The sequence below is a fragment of the Galeopterus variegatus genome, unplaced genomic scaffold (genome assembly GCF_000696425.1).
Source record: "Galeopterus variegatus unplaced genomic scaffold, G_variegatus-3.0.2 Scaffold6850, whole genome shotgun sequence".
Taxonomy (NCBI): Eukaryota; Metazoa; Chordata; class Mammalia; order Dermoptera; family Cynocephalidae; genus Galeopterus; species Galeopterus variegatus.
The window spans coordinates 16003-36069 of record NW_007732961.1 but is presented as its reverse complement, the minus strand read 5'-3'; the positions used below and the strand labels follow the sequence as shown (position 1 = coordinate 36069).

Here is a 20067-nt window from a genome sequence, read left to right as displayed (position 1 = left end):
AGTCCTGCTTCACATACCGTTGCATTCATTATATACAAAAATTGCTTACAAAATTTGAAATTACATCTACCAATAGAAATCAGGACGCTTAAGACATTTTACTATATTTCTGACATTTCAAATTTCAAGCAAAGTGATCAATGTGTACACATATTCACCAACAAAAATTTTCACCGGCAAAAAGTAGCCTTTAAAAATACCTTATTAAAATTCCCTTGTTTAGGATGTGAAGGATAAGGGAAACATCTCCCAATTCCACAGAATTGAACTAAGGTTTAACTGATATTTTCTTATGATGATGATTAGTATAGAACATTATAAATATACCTCTTAGGAGGAAATATTTCACACTTTCAGTAGGCAAAGGCAGGCATGTAAATGTAACGTGCTTTTGGTAACAGAACACCAAAAGGACTAGAAACAAATGCTAATGGCATATTTAGAATTTCATACACATAATCTATAACTCTAATATTTGCTTTTGAAACTGAGTTTTCATTTTAAAAAATCAGGAATCCCATGAATTATCTCACTTACAATTAGTTTTATTTAAATGTAATTTTCATTATAGTTTTCCTTCATAATGATTATGGATTTCTTCTACAGTACTACAGGCAGGGAAAAATAAAAAAGTCCCCAAACCAAAACTTGTTTAAGTATTTACTGCAGTAACTATCATAATGCAATAACAATATAACTTAAAAAATTATAACAGATATTAAACTGATAAATATTGTAACTATTAACAAAATACAGGGAATGAAGAGGCTGAGAAAGTCAATGAGTAAAGTAAGATTTTCAATTCATATGAAATAAAGCTGTAGTTAAACATATAGAACTTTAACTTTCCTGAATACTTTAAGATTGTCCAATGGTGCCACCTTGGATAGGCATTCACTGTACTAATATTTAAAGCAGGCTTACTTCTAGCAGAGAGCAAAAAGAGAATTATACATATAAATGAACACAAATTAATGCTTTAGAAATGTGACATTTAATTACATATTCAAGAGGTCCAGCAGATATATAGAAATTTGACTGCTTCTTTAAAATCTACAAAATGGAAGGTCTATCTTATTTATAATGTACAAATATATGTTTTCTCTTCATAGGATAAAGTTCCTTTTTTATTTAACTACCTGCTATTAAATGGCTAGGCAAGGGGCATTTTATCAATATTATGTAATATTCTTCTCATGGACAACTTGAAAACAATTCAGATTATACCAGTCAAGTAGGAAATCATGGCACCTTGATCTCAAACATGAAAGAGAAATTACATGTATAAGAGTTTTATTTTGAATATTTTCTTGCCCTCTCACTTTATAAAGTAATATTGGACTTCTTCTGGAGTATGTCTTATGCTCCTCTCCCAAAATACATAAATAAGGTTTGCATTTTTCCAAGCATGGGTTACTTAATGCTACATTTCCTCCCAGAAATATAAGCCTTATTTTCCTGTTACAGTCTTTCTTTGTTTTGGAGGGTGAAAATAATTTCTTAGATGCCTACGGTCACTTCAAAAACTTAACTAGAAGGTTCCTCTTTCATCATCTTCTGTAATTGGTCAAATCACATTCATTTCTTCACTGGATTTCTTCTTTAACCAACCCCAACAAACATTTGGCTTTGACATTTACGCCTTCAATTACTTTAAATCTGTGGGCGTTTGACTTTTGTAGCACCAAGTTTCTAGGAAATTATTCCATAATCAATGTGTGGAATACCTGTAGCCAAAATAGGAAGAGTCCTTCCTTGTCTTCCTCTACATGGATACCATATTTCTGGACACTGCATGCTAAAAGTCTGATGGCATTTTTTTTAAGTATATTTTGCACTCTAAGTGCAAATATACCTTGTTTTCCTCTATCACTCAAAGCATTATTCTTTTCCAAAGTACCTCTTCCCTCTTGTTTCCTTCTTCCCTTTCCATCAAGCATTCTTATTCAATATTATTTCTCCCACTACACTCTCTCCACCCCCATGCATTAGCCGTAAAATAGATGTAAAGCTTGATGTAAGTCCAAAAATTTTATGATCAAAATACATACTTAGCAAATTGTTTGGCTAAATCTTTCATGTATGATGAAAGATTATTACCGCAATTCATTAGCAAATTATAGACTTTGAAATGTAGGCAGACAAATATTTGGCCCTGTATCAATCAATTTGGACCAGCTGGGTAGAAATTCACACAATCCCAGGAAACCTGGGAAGTGAGGTGCTCTTTCATTTTTCATTCACTTGAAACATTAAAGAAAAATTATCATTCTATAAAAATGTCCACTTTTCAAGATTTTAGCAGAGCCATTTAGAATGGGTTTTATTTTCAGTCAATTACTACTTTAGTGACCAATAAACTGATTATTTTTTCTTGCAAATGATCGTGAAAGAATAGTGCCTAATGCACACAGGGGCATCCTAATACTTAACCATTATAATCCAGTTTAAAAAGCTAAATATTTAATAATGATTTAATTGCCCTAAAAAAAAAAAAAAACAGGGGCAGGGGGACCTTCTACATAAGCCTGGAAACTAATTTTGCACTTATTCACAATAAATAATATCATTAACATTCCTTCTCTGAGCCTTCCTAGCCCAGTGAGGTGACCCTGTACAAAGATTCTGATTGATCCTATGTCTGTCTGTTTTGGTTAAGCTACAAGGCCGTATATGGGAACAGCTGCACTTTGGGAGCAACTTAAAACAAATTTCATCTTAGTGGTATCTAATCCAGAGCTTGGTACAAGACACATGGAAAAGTCAGTGTCAAAATTAAACAATACCGGCTTTGCAATGAGCAGATGCTTTTGCCTTGCAGCTGTAAAACCTTAGAACAATCCAGTACTCTACTGTCTGGTCACGCAATGACCACAAAGCAAGGAATACATTTTGTCATTTATACAAAATGTTTGCTAGGAGCTTTTAAAGTCTTTTTTATTTTTTTTTAAGTTTTTTTTTTTTTTAAAGAATATATTGAGGGTAATAAGGTAATACAGCCCTAAAGTGAGCAATAGAATTTTTAAAACTATATTCGCCACACTAAATACCTTTAAAAAAAACCTCCTTGACTACATAGTACTGAGTCATATACAAGACATATTAGAACAAGAGAAAAATTACTATAACCAGATGTTTCAAGAGATTATGGCCAAACAACTTTCGGCATATAGGATAAACATGTAAATAATTTTCTACATGCAGGCCTTATCTTAATATACTAGTCTTGGTCTAGCTCATGTTCATAAGCACTTTATATTCACTTACCCATCCTTTAATTCCTTTTTATTTCTCTTTGTTCTATGAGGGAAGGGGGTGAGGAAGGAATGAGATTTTTATTCTTACTTTATGGCTGGAGTATACTACTTAAATGTCAAAATATTTCTCAGCTTAAGTAATGTGGTACTTACTGAGGTCTGCGAAGAAATTGCAACCCTTCCCAACCCTCACCTACAGGAGAGAATCTTGTCTCTGGCAATCAGGAATCTAGGGGGTTAATATTTTAATACTGAAATAAACTCCTCTTCATGAGAAGAAAGGCTCCAACCACTGTCTGTGAAATCAAAGAAATAGCCCCACCTAAGAAAGTGAATGCATGCATAATCAATCCACTTTTGCTAATTGAGGTTCTTGCTTGAAAGATGGCTTTTTATTGTACCTATAAGAATCTAGTAGCTTTACCTTTACTTTAAGTAGTCTACTACAAAAAAATTTTTTTTCAGTGATTTTTCTTAATCTTTCAAATTTTTTTCTTGAAGTGTTTTTCTCCCTAAGGATATCAACTCATTAACACCTCACTGCTTATAAATTTCATTGCATATTTTGTTGGTTGTATGTTTGGGAATTCCCCTTATAGCCCTCTGCCCCCCACAACTTATATTTCAATGAACAAGTCCCAAAGTAATGACCACATTAACATGAAATGAATCAAATTTTATTTTAAATATCAAAGAAGCATGCACCCCTCTTCAATTAAAAGTCCTTGAGGGGAAAAAAGGGTTTTTGTGGTTGCTTTTGCATTTCTGTATTTTCTAAGAATGTAATTAAAACACTGACATAAAAAACACTGGTGCATTATGCCTTTTTAAATACAAATTGAAGACATTCACCAAAGGAGATGGGCTAAAGTTAGAAAAGACTATGAAAGTATTACAATTATTCTTGCCAGTAATACAAGCTATCAAACAGAAGTAAACCATGCCACTAAAACATATCACGAGAATTAAACTTAAAACTATAAAACATACAAAACAACTGACATGTATTACTAAATTTGATTCCTTATATCTTAATTGTTCTACAATGTCAGTATCCCAAATTACAGTATTGTACATGAACAGCTTTAGGGATAAGGAATAACTAGAAATTTGTTCAAACTGGATTTGCTTATATTTTGTTGTTTCATAATAACTTTCATTATTAACCAGAATTATGCTAAAAGAACTATGTAAAAATATTATTTGGAAGTATATTCCAACTTGTCTTTTTAATTACACAATTCCAATTCACATTTAATGCACTTTATTACATTACATATTTTTACGGAACCATGTAAAGATTCGCAAAAATGGTTAGCTCACATAAGCAGTTCCCTTTTAAGTGCATTCTTATCCCTTCACGTTCACTCAATAACAGCAATATATTTTTAAAGTATACATTTTACTCAAAAAATACATAAATAAGTCACAAACCAAAAGCTAACAGATGTGACTTCTAATTAGTTATAATAATCTCTGCTTCAATGCCATTAGAATGTGCCTTTCTTTTCTTTTGAAAACTAAAAAAGCTTTCCTTTGAATTTTAAACTGTCAGGGTGCTTCAAAGTCAATGTACAAAATCTGCTTTGATTAAAATTTTAGACATCTACAGTGATAACTTTATGAAAGGAAAATATTAAATTATAATTATCCTAAACAGACACAGTCTTGTGAAACTAACCCTACATTCACGTTAAAACACAAAGAGTTGAATATAATGAATTTGATTCATCCTCGGACACAAAGCTTCACCACAGTAAACTCAGTCAACTGTTGCTCTTGCGCCTATATTCATAGTGCTTAAATAGCGCACTTTAAAACAAAAAAAACTCCAATTGGCTTTTCAGGCATCCACCCTCCCCAAAAATAACGCACTTGAAAAACTCAAATGATATGAAAGGCTTCAAGGCCTCTTTTCTCCCTTTCATACCACTTTTTTTTATTTCTGTTTGCAGTAATCTGCCTTTCTCTTTCTCTTTCTCATTGCTACAGAGCAAGCGAGGAGGCTCAGAGCTTTGAAAAGGAGGCTCAGTGTGTAATGGGTCCACTAGAATTAATTTACTTGCACCAAATCCATTGAGCACAGAGCCCCTCCCCACCCCTGCTCAAATCATTTGGAGTCGAACGCAGCCCCCAGCCTTTGTAATTCTAGTAAAGCACTTAAAGTGCACAGTAGGTGTTCATGAGGACCATCTGGTCAAAAGCAAAACAAGCTGCTGATTTTGCCTTTGAATAGAATGAAGCAAGTGTGAATTAGTCTCTTCAATTAGCACTATTACAACCTGTCAAGTGCATATTGTAAAACAGGATTATTACAGTATTGGTCGCCAGTGCAATTATTTACTCTCTGCCTTTTTTTTTTTTGCATATAAAAAAATGTCTTATGTTTATTAGTTTCTGATAACTGAACATAATTTCTTGTAACCCAGGCATTTCAAAACAACCAACACACAAATCACAGACTAAGAACCGTGGTCAGCTAAAATGTTAGGAAACACATATCTTAAGTAACGAAGGGCTAAAGCGCTGTCCTTAATTCTTAAGAAAATGTATGTGTTTCTATTCTCCTGAAAGACAGGTGAAGAAATACTTATATGGGTTGGAAAAAAAAATCCAATCAAAGTTATTCTAAAATACTTCCATAGGGGGGAAAAGACTTGTCAGTTCCAAATGGCTGCATTGTAAATATTATCTAAACTTATTTCCTAAGGGGATAATTTATTAAGAATCACAGAAAACCTCAATATTTATAAAATGATCATTACTAATTTGTTCATTTGAAGTGGTGTGATTTCAACAGATATCAGTTTTAAAATGCAACTTGAAATAATATATATGCATATTTAAAAGAAACTCATAATTTCCCTTTCTGATAGCTGAATAAAGGCTTGAATTCATTGCCTAGCTCTTAAGAAATTATATCTCTTTCATTCTTGCTAAGATGTCATTTGTGATTTCAAATTTAAAAAAAAAATCAAACTATGATATATGCTAATTAAAACTGGTTCATTCTAAATGAGCTAACATATGCCATTTATCCTGCAGTAAAAACAAACCACTTAAACTTTTAATTAAATAAGTACACAACTTAATTCATACTCTTGCATATGCACATTCTGAACTTCCCCACTCTCTTCAATTCTGTGCCAGGATCCCCTACCCTCCCCATACTAGAAAACAAACAAACAAACCCAAAAAACAAAACAAACAAACAAACAAACAAAAAAAAACCCCAATGCTTAAAACATTTACAGAAAGGGCATGTTACTTAAGAAGTTATAGTCAACCCACTACTAGAAAATTGCTCATTAGTACAATCTGTAAAAGACTACATATTTAATTACTGTTACTGGCCACCAGCATTAAAGGAAAAAATATATGTTAGTCAAGCAAGTTGAGAAAGTAGCGAGTAGAATAGACACAACACACAAAACCTGACATGAGGTTCAAATTTTCAGAATCAGAAGTCTCATGATTTCACAATTATTTAGCCAAGATTATTTTTAAGGACTAGTATGATTTAAGTATTTAGTCATTTCTTAATACTAATTGAAACTGTTGGCTTCCCACTTAATCACTAGTTTGTACAACATGGTACTAGTAGTGAAATGTTTTGCCACTCCCTGTAAGATATATTTTTATAAGTTCTCAATTTTCCCTTTTCATTCTCATTAAGAATTAAATCAACATTAATAAGAACAGTGAGAATTCTGGGATAACGTGAAACTTGGGAGAGGATTTAAATAATTCAAATAGCTATTCATTGTGCTTCTCACTGTAATAGATCAAGAAATATTCTGTGATTCCACACTAAAAATACTTAGGTTTCTTATCATTGTTACTCTGGGTCATGTGTATGTTCCCTAAGTTTGTATGACATCTACAAAGAAAAGTGGATATTTTGCCTAACAGAAGCTTTTGCAATAGTAAGACAGACAACAAAGAATCAGTTTCCAAGAAAAGTTGGCTTGATTTCAAGGACTTTATATCCTTTTCCACACCTGGGTTTAGGATTTGCAGAAGGCGAATCAATCTTCTTTCTCCCTTTAATTTAACCCATCCCAAGTGCATTTGTAACCACGGATCTTTAATAGTATTAGACAGAATTACTAGAATCTGTACAATTAACTGTTTAAAAATCTGAATTCTCAGTGTAGAAAATTCATTAAAATAAGATAAGCTTGTTTAAATTTTTAAGAAAATTCAGTATTTTTAAGTGTGACAAGCAACTAACTTAAGACACAAAAAGGTAAACAAGATAGACTGTCACAAAGTCACTCCCATATTATTTGATAATTTTTACAAGCAATTTTGTCATAATGAAAAAGAAATGTATTTTTCTTCTTAAGACTACTTGCAATTCTCTTCATTCTGACCTTATAACAGTCACTGCCTTCTCCTCAAGTAGGAGCATAATGTAAGTGGAAAGATGTAAAGAGCTTAAAACAAAATCAAAATAAAAAACAAAACCCTTCAAAAACTAACTAGTGTAATTAAAATCTAGAGCACCCAAGGACACAAGTCATGCATTGTGAGGCAGCAGACCACAGAGCCAGAATGAACAAACACTTGTACAACTATCGGTTTATCAACACTAACTTAGATGACCATATGGTCACTGAAGAGTTTATTTGAAATTCAAACTACATCTTAGTTCTATTTTCTAATTAAGTATTTTAAAAAATGTATTTTGTCTAACTAAAGTTGAAATCATAGTGCCTTTTTGAATTGTTTCATTTAATAGAAATTTTTCCCTCTGGAGGAAAATATTCCAAAAGCTTTCTTTTAAAAATGCAAGGCTTTCAAAATTAAAAACTTTTTTTCCCACACCTAAAACACAAAAGTAATATACTACATTGGAAAAAAGGGCTTTAAAATTTTTTTTCTTCCTTTTGTTCAATATATTATTTTGGTCAAAATTCATCCTTAAACCTATTAATACTGAAAAGAGATTCCTGAAATTGGTGACAGATTAATTTACAATTTAGGATATGTGGTATCATTAAGTTTCCGCATAAATAAAAAAGTACAAGCATTTATAAGATAAAATGGCAAAATTGTTTCAAGAGTATGTTTTTATCTTGGTGTAATCAAACCGACTTCCAATCACTCAACAAGAAAAAATGCACATACTTAAGAGTCACTGTGGATTTTATGGCTGTAGATAAGAGCACCTTGTCCTTCTGAAACCACCCCCATCACCACAGGTATCTCACAAGTTGAAGGAGAAAAGTCATAGAAATAGGCCTGCAGAGGTGATCTACATCCTTTTTCCAAGTTGTACACAACAAAAGAGCCTATGCCTACCTATTTACTCACAGAAAAGCAAATGACATTAGAAACACTGCATTTATTTTTCCTGGCACTAGCATTTCAAAATATTGTTTTAAATTAACCTAACAAAGGAGAAAAAAATAAAAAGAAGATACCAAACTCTTGCCAAGAAATACATAAGAACATCTGTCTTTGCAAAAAATATTTCTGGAACATTTTTCAAATGATATTTAGAAAACGGAATGAAAAAGATTTACTGTTTTCAAGTCCTTGAAGCTTAAAATATATTTGATAATCTAAATAGCAGGCCATGAAGAACAGTTTCAGCCAACTGTGGCACACAATGGCACATTTACAGAATTTTAAACATTTCTTTTAATAATTGATGTAGTCATTTTGAATCATTCTGCATAGGATATCAGGTGTGAGCAGATTGCATTAACGCTGCTTAAACATTTCAACTTGTCAGTATGGCCAACTCGATTTCAGAAATATTTGCAGTATTTTCCCATCGAAACAGTAATAAAGGCAAAATAAATATATGCCACTACTTTATAATCACCGAACATTAATGAATATTTTATGTCTTTTTAAATCTCCCTGTTTAATTTAAAAGGGTGAAATTAAGTCTCTTCCCTGCAATATGCCAATTATCTGTAAATCAAACAATAACTTGGCCATTATGCTCCTTTTTGTTAATATAAGAGAAGCTAATTTGAAAACACTGAATGGCATTTTTAGGCTATCAGCTTAATAGTCCTGTCTGCCCTCTTGTGGGAGAAAGTTGAAACACACCCAAATTATAGACACTGGCAATGTTAAAAAAAAAAAAAAGAAAAGAAAAAGAAAAGGCAAAATTTAGGCATAAAAATTTCAATCAGGAAAAAAAAGAGCAATCTCTATTTACCCACCATCCATTATATGAGTATTATTCTTCAATCAAAAAAGACAAATCAACAACAGAATGAAAATTACCATATCATCTTTGCTTTGTTGTTTAAATTGGGATTATTTTGAAACTGAATTTTCTTGTTTAATTGTATTTACATATATAATGTAGATTTTCCTAACATGAAGACTGTGTAATAACTCTGAGAACCATAATAAAACATTATTTCTAATATAAAAACAAAAACTATTCTTCAAGGAATTAAAATTTTCAAGTTAGAAGATACAGTACACAATATAGAAGTTAAAAATGAAATGGCAATTTATACATATTTGATACCGTGAAAAAATCAAATAACTCAAACCTGTGAGTCAATTTAGGAGCCAGAAAAAATTTTAGAGTCTTTAGTTACTAGTCAACAAACTATTCAAATGATCAATGGAGAAAATAAACTTAAATCAATGAGTTATACATGCCAAATTCAGAAGTTGAAATTTATTGACAAATATGAACAAAGAAAACCATTGATAGTCTAGCCATTACTGAAACAATTCATCTACTTCTGAAAAAATGATTAGGATGAAAATGACTTGTTCTTTCAAGGTTACATTAGTAACTATTTTAAGCAATGCAGTCTAAAAAAAAAATTTATGAAACAATGTAAGATTAAGCATGATTAATTCTCTTTAAAAAATTAGAATACAAATGACTGTTGATTTCATAACTTATGAGGGATAATATGACACAGTTACCATTTCAATGTTTCTAAACACAAGTACTGTTATAACCTTAAATGTTTTTTTCCCTCCCATGGAGATAAATTATTGACTTTTAGGTGGGTGGGGCCAAAAGCATACCAAGAAGGTAACATTTCTCTCTTGGAGGAGGTTCTTTTTTGAAACAGTGGCTCTGGTTGGCAACACTGAAGAAAATATTGACACTATAAATAGACTCTTCTCAGATATTCTGAGCTAAATGACAGTCTCCAACTGCATCTTAGGAATACTATCCAAGGCTGGGATTGAGATGCTTAAGAAAAGCCTCCTCAAATTCCTCTTAGAAACATGTAGAGGACACAATACAAATAATATATTTGAGAGTGACCTTTCAAATAAAATTTAAGCAATCCTCCAAGATGAATGCTGTCAACAATTTCCAAATTAATATTTTGAATAATTACAATTACTATGAAACCATGAAATATATTACCTAATAATGAGTTATTTTTAAGCAGGGCTTTAAGATAGCTACTTTAAGAATTATCAAGAGCTTTCATTTACATCTATCTTTCTAGGTCAAGTCATTTAGTATATCTACAGTAATCACTGATGCTCCAGCCAATTAAAGTTAAGAACCCAATAATGAAACATAAAGAGAGTTTCCAACTAGAACAGATAAGCCCTCTTTAACAGGGTCAACATTAGCTATAATGAGCTACCTTTATTCCTTAGCTGTGAGACATAACTCACCTCTTGAATAGTACTGCTTCCTGAGAAGTTCAGGTTGTACTCCCGCTGGACTTCTCGGTGGGTGATGATCAGCATGAAGTTTTGATTTAATGACTCCTGCAGGGCACTGAAAGGGTTGAAAGAAAAACAAGGAACTCAGAGATGAACAAGTTCTAGCTTGCTTTACAGCTAGCCGCAAAAACCCCAGGAGTACCCTAACCTCCACACAGGCATGTCTGGGCCCAATGTTATCATCTTTTCAGTTCCTAAAGGCAAGAGACCATGCTGAGAACAACCAAGGGAGAGCTAACCTGTTAACTCCTTCTCTACCAAGGTGTTTTAAAACTTCAATTCTAAATACTCTACGAATTTTCTACAAGTCATATACTATTATCTGCATTATGTATTTCCTCCAAGAGAACCAAATGTCAATTATATCAAATTCCAAATATGCTACTAAAATGTATACTCAAAGACTGTGGTTCAATTTCAAGTCAAATAGCTACTCTGGAAGAACAGAAATATAAACTATTGTTTATACTCATAAATGTTTATCAAGAATAGAAATTAGGCTTCAGTTAAAACTCAGAAGATACTGAAATCTATAGAATCTATTATCTGCATTATGTATTTCCTCCAAGAGAACCAAATGTCAATTATATCAAATTCCAAACATGCTACTAAAATGTATACTCAAAGACTGTGGTTCAATTTCAAGTCAAATAGCTACTCTGGAAGAACAGAAATATAAAACTATTGTTTATACTCATAAATGTTTATCAAGAATAGAAATTAGGCTTCAGTTAAAACTCAGAAGATACTGAAATCTATAGAATTTTAATTGCTATACCAAAATTCCTTCAAAATAATTGTGCTTTCACTTAGGACTCAGCAATATATATAATTCAGAAACTGCACAATTCAGAGCAACATTTTTTTTAACTAAAGCTCCAAAGGTTTAGAAGTGTGTCAGAACCATGAAGAGTATATAAAATTAGCCATATAAATTAGGAAACATAAGTCATGGTTCTATTTTTTATGTCAATATTAAGAAACACTATAATCATCAGTATTGAAAATAAAAATCTATCACTACTATATCTAAAATGATCTGAATTGCCTGCCTCAAATGTAATTTTGCCATGCCTATGGCATCAGGAAAATATTTTGGGTGTGCTACATGGTTCTTCTGGCCTTCATCACTCTTCCTTTGCCAGTCTGTAACTGTTATGATAAACATACATGCAACATAAAGATTAGAACTAGGCAGCTAATGTGTCTGTATTATTGTCTCCCACAGAGTCCATAGGTTAATTACAGACTAAAAATACCCAGGAAGCACCAATATATATCATGAAATATTATTGATCCAAATCAATAATATTAAAAGAAAATTATACCCAACTAAAATAGAGTTTCTTGAAGCAAGGACATTTGTAATTGTATCCTTTAGCACTTAAGCATAATGGCTGGCACACTGCAAATAAATATTTACTGAATAATGAATAAAATGTGAATTTCCAGAAGGCAAGATTTTTTTTCATCTTTCTATCTCACACAGCAACGTTGCCTTCTGGAAAACTACTATGCAGTTAAGATTCTGATTTTGATTAATTTATTAATCAATTAACTACTGACTTATGCCAGGTGCTAAGGAAACCAACCCAAATCATACATAGTTCCTGTCCATGAACAGTTCACAGTCTAATAGGGGTAGACAAATATATAAACAACTATAGTATAATATAATAGGTACACAGGTATTATAGTATAATGTAATAGGTACAACTTAGAAATTGAAAAAAAAGTACCATGAAAAATAAAGTGCTTAACTCTGTCTCAGTAAGAAGGGAAAAGAGTCAGGAAAAAACTCTAGAGGAGAAGAAATATTTAAGATGAAATATGAAGGATAAGAACGACCTTAGGGTTTATCACTTGGAAGAGATAAAATTTTTTGTTTTGTTTTGTTTTATTTGGGGATGGGAGATGGGTGGCACTTTTTAGACAAGGAAATACCAAGTTGAAGAACATAATACGTTCATTCACTTATTGAGCACCTACATATATGTTCATGACACTGTTCCAATTGCTAGGGATACAGTGGTGAAGAGGAAAAACATGGTCCCTGCTTTTATGAAACTTACACTCTAGTAAAGAAGACAAACAATGATCAAGTAAATGAATAATTTTAGAGAATGTTAAGTGCTGTGAAGAAAATAAAACAGAATGATAAGATAAAAAGTAACAGTGACAGAGTGAAGATAATTACTTTCAACAGAATAGTGGGGGAAGGCATTTCTAAGGAAGTGACATATAAATTGAGGCTGGAGTGATAACAAAGAGATAACAGGGGTCTGATCATGTAGGTCCTTGAAGTACTAATTGCAAAGTAAAGCCACGGAGGGTTTTTCAAAGGAAAATGGTGAGATTACATTTACATTTATACAAGAGTACTCTGGCTGCTCTGGCTTCAGTGAGGAAAGACTGGAGGTCAGGAGAGCAGATAGGCTAGTCTAGACAAGAAGTGATGGTAGCTTGAACTAGGGTGGTAGTGATGGTGAGGTGTTGTCAAGTTCACAATATATTTTAGAGGTAGAAGTTAGGCAACTTACAGAAGTGTGAGAGGAAAACATAATCCCAAGGTTTCTGTCCTGAGCAAATAGGAGGATAGAATTACATTAACAAGAATAACTGGTGTAAGGGCAGCTGGGTGGAGAAACTGACAGTGAAGGTTTGAATATGTTAAGTTTGAAATGCCTATTAGACATCCAAAAAGAAATGACATGTGCAGCTGAATATAAAAGGTCAAGTAAGAGCTCAGAGCAGGACAGTCGACAGTATGTAAACAGTGTTTAGACTCTGTGGCCAAAGAAATCAGCTAAGGAAAACAGGTTACCTAAGGAAAAGGAGAGGAGCCAAGATAGAGCCCTGGAGCAATCCAATCATTTGAAATCAAGCAGAGGATAAGTCAGTCAGTCTAAAGAAGATTGATAAATGGTCAGTGAGGTATAAGGCAGCCAAAAGAAGTAACTGTTTCAACTAAGAGTGCAGGATCAGTTATGCCAAATGCTGCCGAGACAGTAAGTGCAGTATGGCCAGAAAAATGACCATGTTCAGGAAAAGGTAAAAAGCTCAGTGTGACTACGATGACAGATGAGAGAAGTGTAGTGGGAAATGAGTCTCAAATAATAGGCTTGGTCAATGTTCAATATATGTACATTAAATGAATTTGAGGTTGGAAGTGGCAAGTAATGGAAAGCTTACTTGAAGTTTCAAGGCCCTTGACAGGTACACCTATTTCATAACTATTCTCCAAAATTCTAGAGCTTGGCTGACTTCCCCTCACGTCAAAAACATCGCATCATGCTCACTTCAATCTCTCCTCATATTGTTCTCATCTTCCTTTCATTTGAACACCTCCAAATACTACAAAGCTTTCAGACCACCTTTCAGACCTACAAGTTGTATTTATTATTGACCTCCTCTTTTCCTCTTAATTTCTATATCACATAATTTATTTAATACTTATTTATGGCATGTCTTGTGCAGTTTGCTTGGTTTCATGTGTGGAAGTCCTGATTACAAGATTATAAGCTTTTTGAGGGCAAATATCTTCTTATTCATTAGTATATCCTTGGCACACTAGAAGGTGATTCCACTCAATCCTATAAAGATTTAAAGAACAGTTTTGCATATTCTGAACTGCATATAAAGAACTACTGTTTCCCATTTTTTGAGCTTACCTGTTAGGTACCATTTTATTAACAAAATTGTGGTTCAGAAGGTTAAGTAATTCCCCAAGTTCATGAAGCTTTAAAGAAGTGGAACCCAATTCCTAACCTACATTTGATTCTAAGCTCTTTACAACTCAGCTTCCTATCTCCCAAAATGCTAGGCTACTTGGGAGATACAAAAATGAATAAGACTCCTGCTTGCTAGAAGTTCATAATTCATTCATTTTATAAGTATTTGATTCCTATTGTTTGTAATAATACAGAAATAAAAGACATAATCACTGACCCCAAGACAAACTATTCAGAGAGGTTCAAACAGTTAGATTTAAGAATTGTGGAGAAGGGAGAGTACTTTAAAGTACTATGAAGAAGGATGGATGGTAATTCTAAAAGGAGATATGGAAGATGATTTCAGACATAGAATAGTTTGAACAGAAATGGAGATTAGAAAATATAAGGAAAGGTGTAGAAAGCAATGAAGAAGTGTAAGGGGATGTGAAGCAGGGTTTGTGATACACACAACCTGAAAAATATTAAGGACCTACATTATGGAGAGTTTCAAATGCTCAACTAAGGGGCTCAGAGTTCCAGAAACCTTTGTTATTATATAGATTCCCCTTTATCTTTACATATGAATCTATGCGTATGTTTAATATATTTTTAGTGGTTGCCTTTATGTAATTCCTTAGATATGTTTCTTGATCTTGCCAGGCAGACTTCTGCAATGACGTTGCAGACAGGCTTGCCAGGACCAACACTGACTGCCAGATTATTTTAGAAGAACTCCAATTTAGTCTACTTCTACAATTTCTGGATAGCTATGGGGGAAGGTATGTTGGCAAGAAATATATTTATGGCTTTAAACTGCTCGGGAGTCATATAGCCAGATTTGAATCCCTGCTCCACTATTTGCTACTTGCTTGACCATGACAAGTCAATCATTCATTCTTTCAACACTTTTTATTGTCTACCATATTACAAGGCCCTATTTCAGATACTTAACTGCTGTGTAAATTCTCAATTTCCTCTTCAGGAAAAAGATCATAATCATCCTTCATAGAAGAATGAATATAAAATTTTTTAAAGCCAAGTAGAGATTTTTATTGCATATAATTTATAAGTGACCTACTATAAAATTATTGAAAATAGACCTCTTTTGAAGGGTACCCATACATCTTACAATTACAGTGAAACATCAACAAAAGGATTTACAGTGCTTTTATGGCAGCTAGTTTTCATGTTTTAGTTCCTTTCCCCTGTAGGATTTCATTATAAAACCTTTTTTGATCACTGAACATAATTGTGTATTGTACCTAATGTTATCCAGACTCACCGTGTTCTTCTTACATAGGTCTTGTTTGAGGTTGATCTACCACATTCATGCTCTTTGTGAAAATGGTCTGTTTGGAGGAGTCAGGTAAAGGTATTATCTTCAACCTCAGATTCTAGCCTGATTCATTTACTTAGCTATTAATAATATGGCTACCCTTTAACAAGTGCTACTATGTATTAGGCATTAGGAGCTTCATGCCAGCTTCATGAGGTTATTATTATCATTTCCATTTTACAGATGGGGAAATTGATGTTAAGTTACTTGCTTAAAGTCACACAAAAAAGAAATAGCAGTGACCCAGCTCTAACTCCAGAGATTACACTGTTATGATTTGCTCTCCAGGTACCAGGGAAATGAACCCAGTAAGATCGTATTTCTATCTTCATTGAGTTTATTGAAGGATGGGCAAACAAGCAAACCTAAAATTCTCACATGGTACCATGTGCTAAGAACTCTTACCAATTTTCTAAGGTGCTATGGAAACACAGAAGAACACCTAAATCAGATTAAGGATGCTTTCCACAGAAGCTGGCATGAGAACTGAATAAGTTTCGTTTTGTTAGGGTTGTGGGGGTGAAGGGGGAAGGCGGAAGGCTGTAAGGAATTTACCATGGTAATTTGCATAATTTGCAAAAACTTTATTGTTAAAATGTTATTTAGGCAAATTGATTCTAGTTGCTGAAGTTAACAGAATGAGTTGAGTCCTTAGTTGCTGCATCCAGGAGCAATTTTCTCCCTCACAGTGCCTTGTTATGATTGGTCAGAATAGTCAGCCACGGATAAGCCACCCTGAGTAATCTTTTACTTTCAAGATCCAAAGTCCTTCATGCTACTTCAGCTTTAGCTCTTTGGAGTCTAGGATGATTGTCAACAAAAACAGATGAGAAATAATGAAACTTTTTCTTTTAATGGCATGTTTTCTCTTCAATTAGAGGGAGAAGAAAAGGTATACAATAAGTAAATATAAAAACTTTTTTCAAAGCAGTTTGAATTTTAACTCGAACCAAGAAATGGTTTTAATAGAATACATATTCTCTCCTCACTAGTTTTTTTTTTTTTTGTCTTTTTTCATGTCCGGCAACGGATCGCAACCCTCAGCGTCGCGCCCGTACCGGACCGGGACCGGCAACGGGATCGCAACCCTCGGTGCTGTGCCCGCACCTCGCCCAGCCAGTGAGCAGGAACCGGTCTGTATGTGGGATCCGAACCCGCGGCGGTAGCACCGCCGCGCTCCCAAGCGGCGCACTGTAGCAGTGCACCACTGGGCCAGCCCCACTAGTTTTTATTTTTTTCTCCAATATAGTTATCCTTTGAATTGGACTATTTGAATTTATCAACAAAAACATGGTTTGGTTTTCACAGACAAGGGCCATTAAAGATACCAGTCCTTGTTCTACCCTCAGATATAGACTGAAATCAATGTTTAAAATGTAATCTGAATCATATACTTTGCCTCCATCTCTGAGTTAATGGCTATTTGCAATGCAATTAAATAAAATGAAATGGAAGCTAACATAATTAAGGACCTAGTAGCAAAGTGCTAGACATTTTCACACAAATCATCTCATAATTCTCCTAACCAGTTTCTTAATTTTAAAACTGGAGGAGAGGGCAGGTAGCATGTAAGAGAGAGAACTATAAAAATGTAGTTCTCCAATCACTTCCCTATAATTCCCATTATTATAACTAAGCGTTAATACCTAAGCCACTAATATAGTTCTGGAAGCAGTTTCAGTAAAACATCTTATCTGTACTCTCTTCTTTGTCCACAAGTCTTGGGCTTCTAATGCTCTTTCATTAGCAGAATGCCCATCTATCTATGCCTGGGGAGATCTCATTCCAATCCAATTATGAACATTTATCAGGAACAAAGAAGTTACCTATAAAATACCTGTCTTTTTAAAATTATTATTGATTATACATATTCGTGGGGCACAGAGCTGACCATCAGCACCTGTGCTCAAGATGTCAGGATCAGATCAATACTATTAGCATGCTCACCACCTCAGAGTGCAATTAAAAATACCTGCCTTCTAATGAGTGTCAATGTAATTTTAATTCACTGATTTAGTTTATATATTTTACATTCTCCTGAACTTTTTTTTAAAGGGAAGAAATCAGGTACAGCAAATTTTAAACACAGGTCCCAATAAATAAATCTGAAGGTCTAGTATAGGTATTTTTATACATATTAACATACAAAGCCATATATTATTTGCCTCCATATGTCAAGTATTGATAAAATGTGCAAAAACACTAAGAAAATGAATGCAACTGCTTTACAGAGAAAGCACAGGGCTATTTTAACACATATGATATAGTGAATTTCTCAAGATTAACTTAAGGTTGCATTATGGTAGTGAAACAATCATTTGATCACCATGTAGCTACAGTCCTGTCATTAATTCCAGACCAAAAAAGGAATGATTTCCTTCCTGCTAAATAGCAGCAGGCCCATTTCATAGAGTACTAGGCAGGGTGTCTTGAACCAAGAATAATAATAGAAATTTAATGGTTTCTCCTCTAGCAATTCTTTGAATTCAGAATTCTTCTTAAAGTCTTCAGTGGACAGAAGATTTGGCCAGGCTAAACTATACCCCACCTATTAAAACATTAACAGTTTTAGGTGAAGCACTATTATAAAATATAAATCTATGAAAATTAAACAACTACACTAGGAAAGATAAATTCAGACTTGGTTTTCAGGGCTGTTATGAACTGAATGTTTCTGTCGTCCCCAAAATTCGTATGTTGAAGCCCTAACCACCAATGTGATGGCATTTGGAGATGGGTCTTTGAGAGATAATTAGGTTTAGATGAGGTCAAGAAGGTGGGGCTCCGTGATGGGATTAAAATCCTTGCAAAAAAAGAAAGAAAGACCAGAGCTATTTCTTTCTGCCATGTGAGGCCACAGAGAGATGGCAGCCAAGCCAGGATGAGGGCCCTCACTAGGAACTGAATCTGCCAGCACTTTGATCTTGGACATCCAGCCTCCAGAACTGTGAGAAATAAATGTCTGATGTTTAAGCTACCCAGTCTATGGTATTTTGTTTTAGCAGCCCAAGCCGACAAATATAAAGGCTTTTACAGCTTCTGTATTCACAACACTCAAGTACAGGCTTGTAAACTGCCTGCTAGTTACATATTTGTTATGTACAAATCCAAAATGAAATCTCATTCATTAAAATCCATGGTAGGAAACAATATGCATTAGCCAAAACTCATATAATTGGAGACACTTAAGTACATTTTATTCCATATAAATTATTTCTCTATAAAAAGTAGTTAGCAAGGGCCAGCCCAGTGGCACACTGCTACAGTGCGCAGCTTGGGAGCACGGCGGCGCTCCCGCCGAGGGTTCGGATCCCACATACAGACCGGTTCCCGCTCACTGGCTGAGCAAGGGGTGGGCACAACACCGAGGGTTGCAATCCCGTTGCCGTTCCCGCTCACTGGCTGAGCAAGGGGTGGGCACAGCACCGAGGGTTGCAATCCCGTTGCCGTCCCGATCCGGTACAGGCGCGACACTGAGGGTTGCGGTCTGTTGCCGGACACGAAAAAAGACAAAAAGGAAAAAAAAAAAAAAAAGTAGTTAGCAAAAAACATGCTTGGATAATCTGATATTGGCCATTTTTGCAACTAAATAAACCCCTTATTTTTTTTTTTCAAAAAGATGACCGGTAAGGGGATCTTAACCCTTGACTTGGTGTTGTCAGCACCACGCTCAGCCAGTGAGTGAACCGGCCATCCCTATGTGGGATCCGAACCCGGGGCCTTGATGTTATTAGCACCACACTCTACCAAGTGAGCCATGGGCCGGCCCAAACCCCTTATTTTTAACTTCAAAAATACAACATACTTTTAACCAGTGTAAATGGGAGCCCAGGATTTGCTGCAATTGCTGTTTAGTAACACTGTATGTCCACTGGCACATATGAATTGTCAGCAGTGAAATTATACTTCTTAAATCAGTGCTGTATGTATAGTTGAGTAAAGTATTAACACCAATATAGGAATCAAAAGTCTCGTTTTATTCCTGCTGTGTGTGTACGCCCTTTCTTACAAAATAGGCTTATAAGGTTCATTTACACTAGATTTTATCTTTTAAAATATGGCCTGATATTGAAGCAAG

General features: G+C 34.1%; 1 protein-coding gene across 1 annotated transcript in view; it reads right to left on the bottom strand.

The window, feature by feature from the left end:
- Positions 1-14625, bottom strand: part of LOC103606797 (FAS-associated factor 1-like) — a gene marked incomplete at its 3' end in the record, with an annotated part of 92504 nt that extends 77879 nt beyond the window's left edge. Inside the window, exons 1-2 of the mRNA XM_008591341.1 lie at positions 14612-14625; positions 10890-10995 (exon numbers count right to left, since the gene is read on the bottom strand). Coding sequence (XP_008589563.1) covers positions 10890-10995; positions 14612-14625 — 120 coding nt within the window. The remainder of the gene's footprint in view (positions 1-10889; positions 10996-14611) is intronic.
- Positions 14626-20067: the final 5442 nt, after the last annotated feature.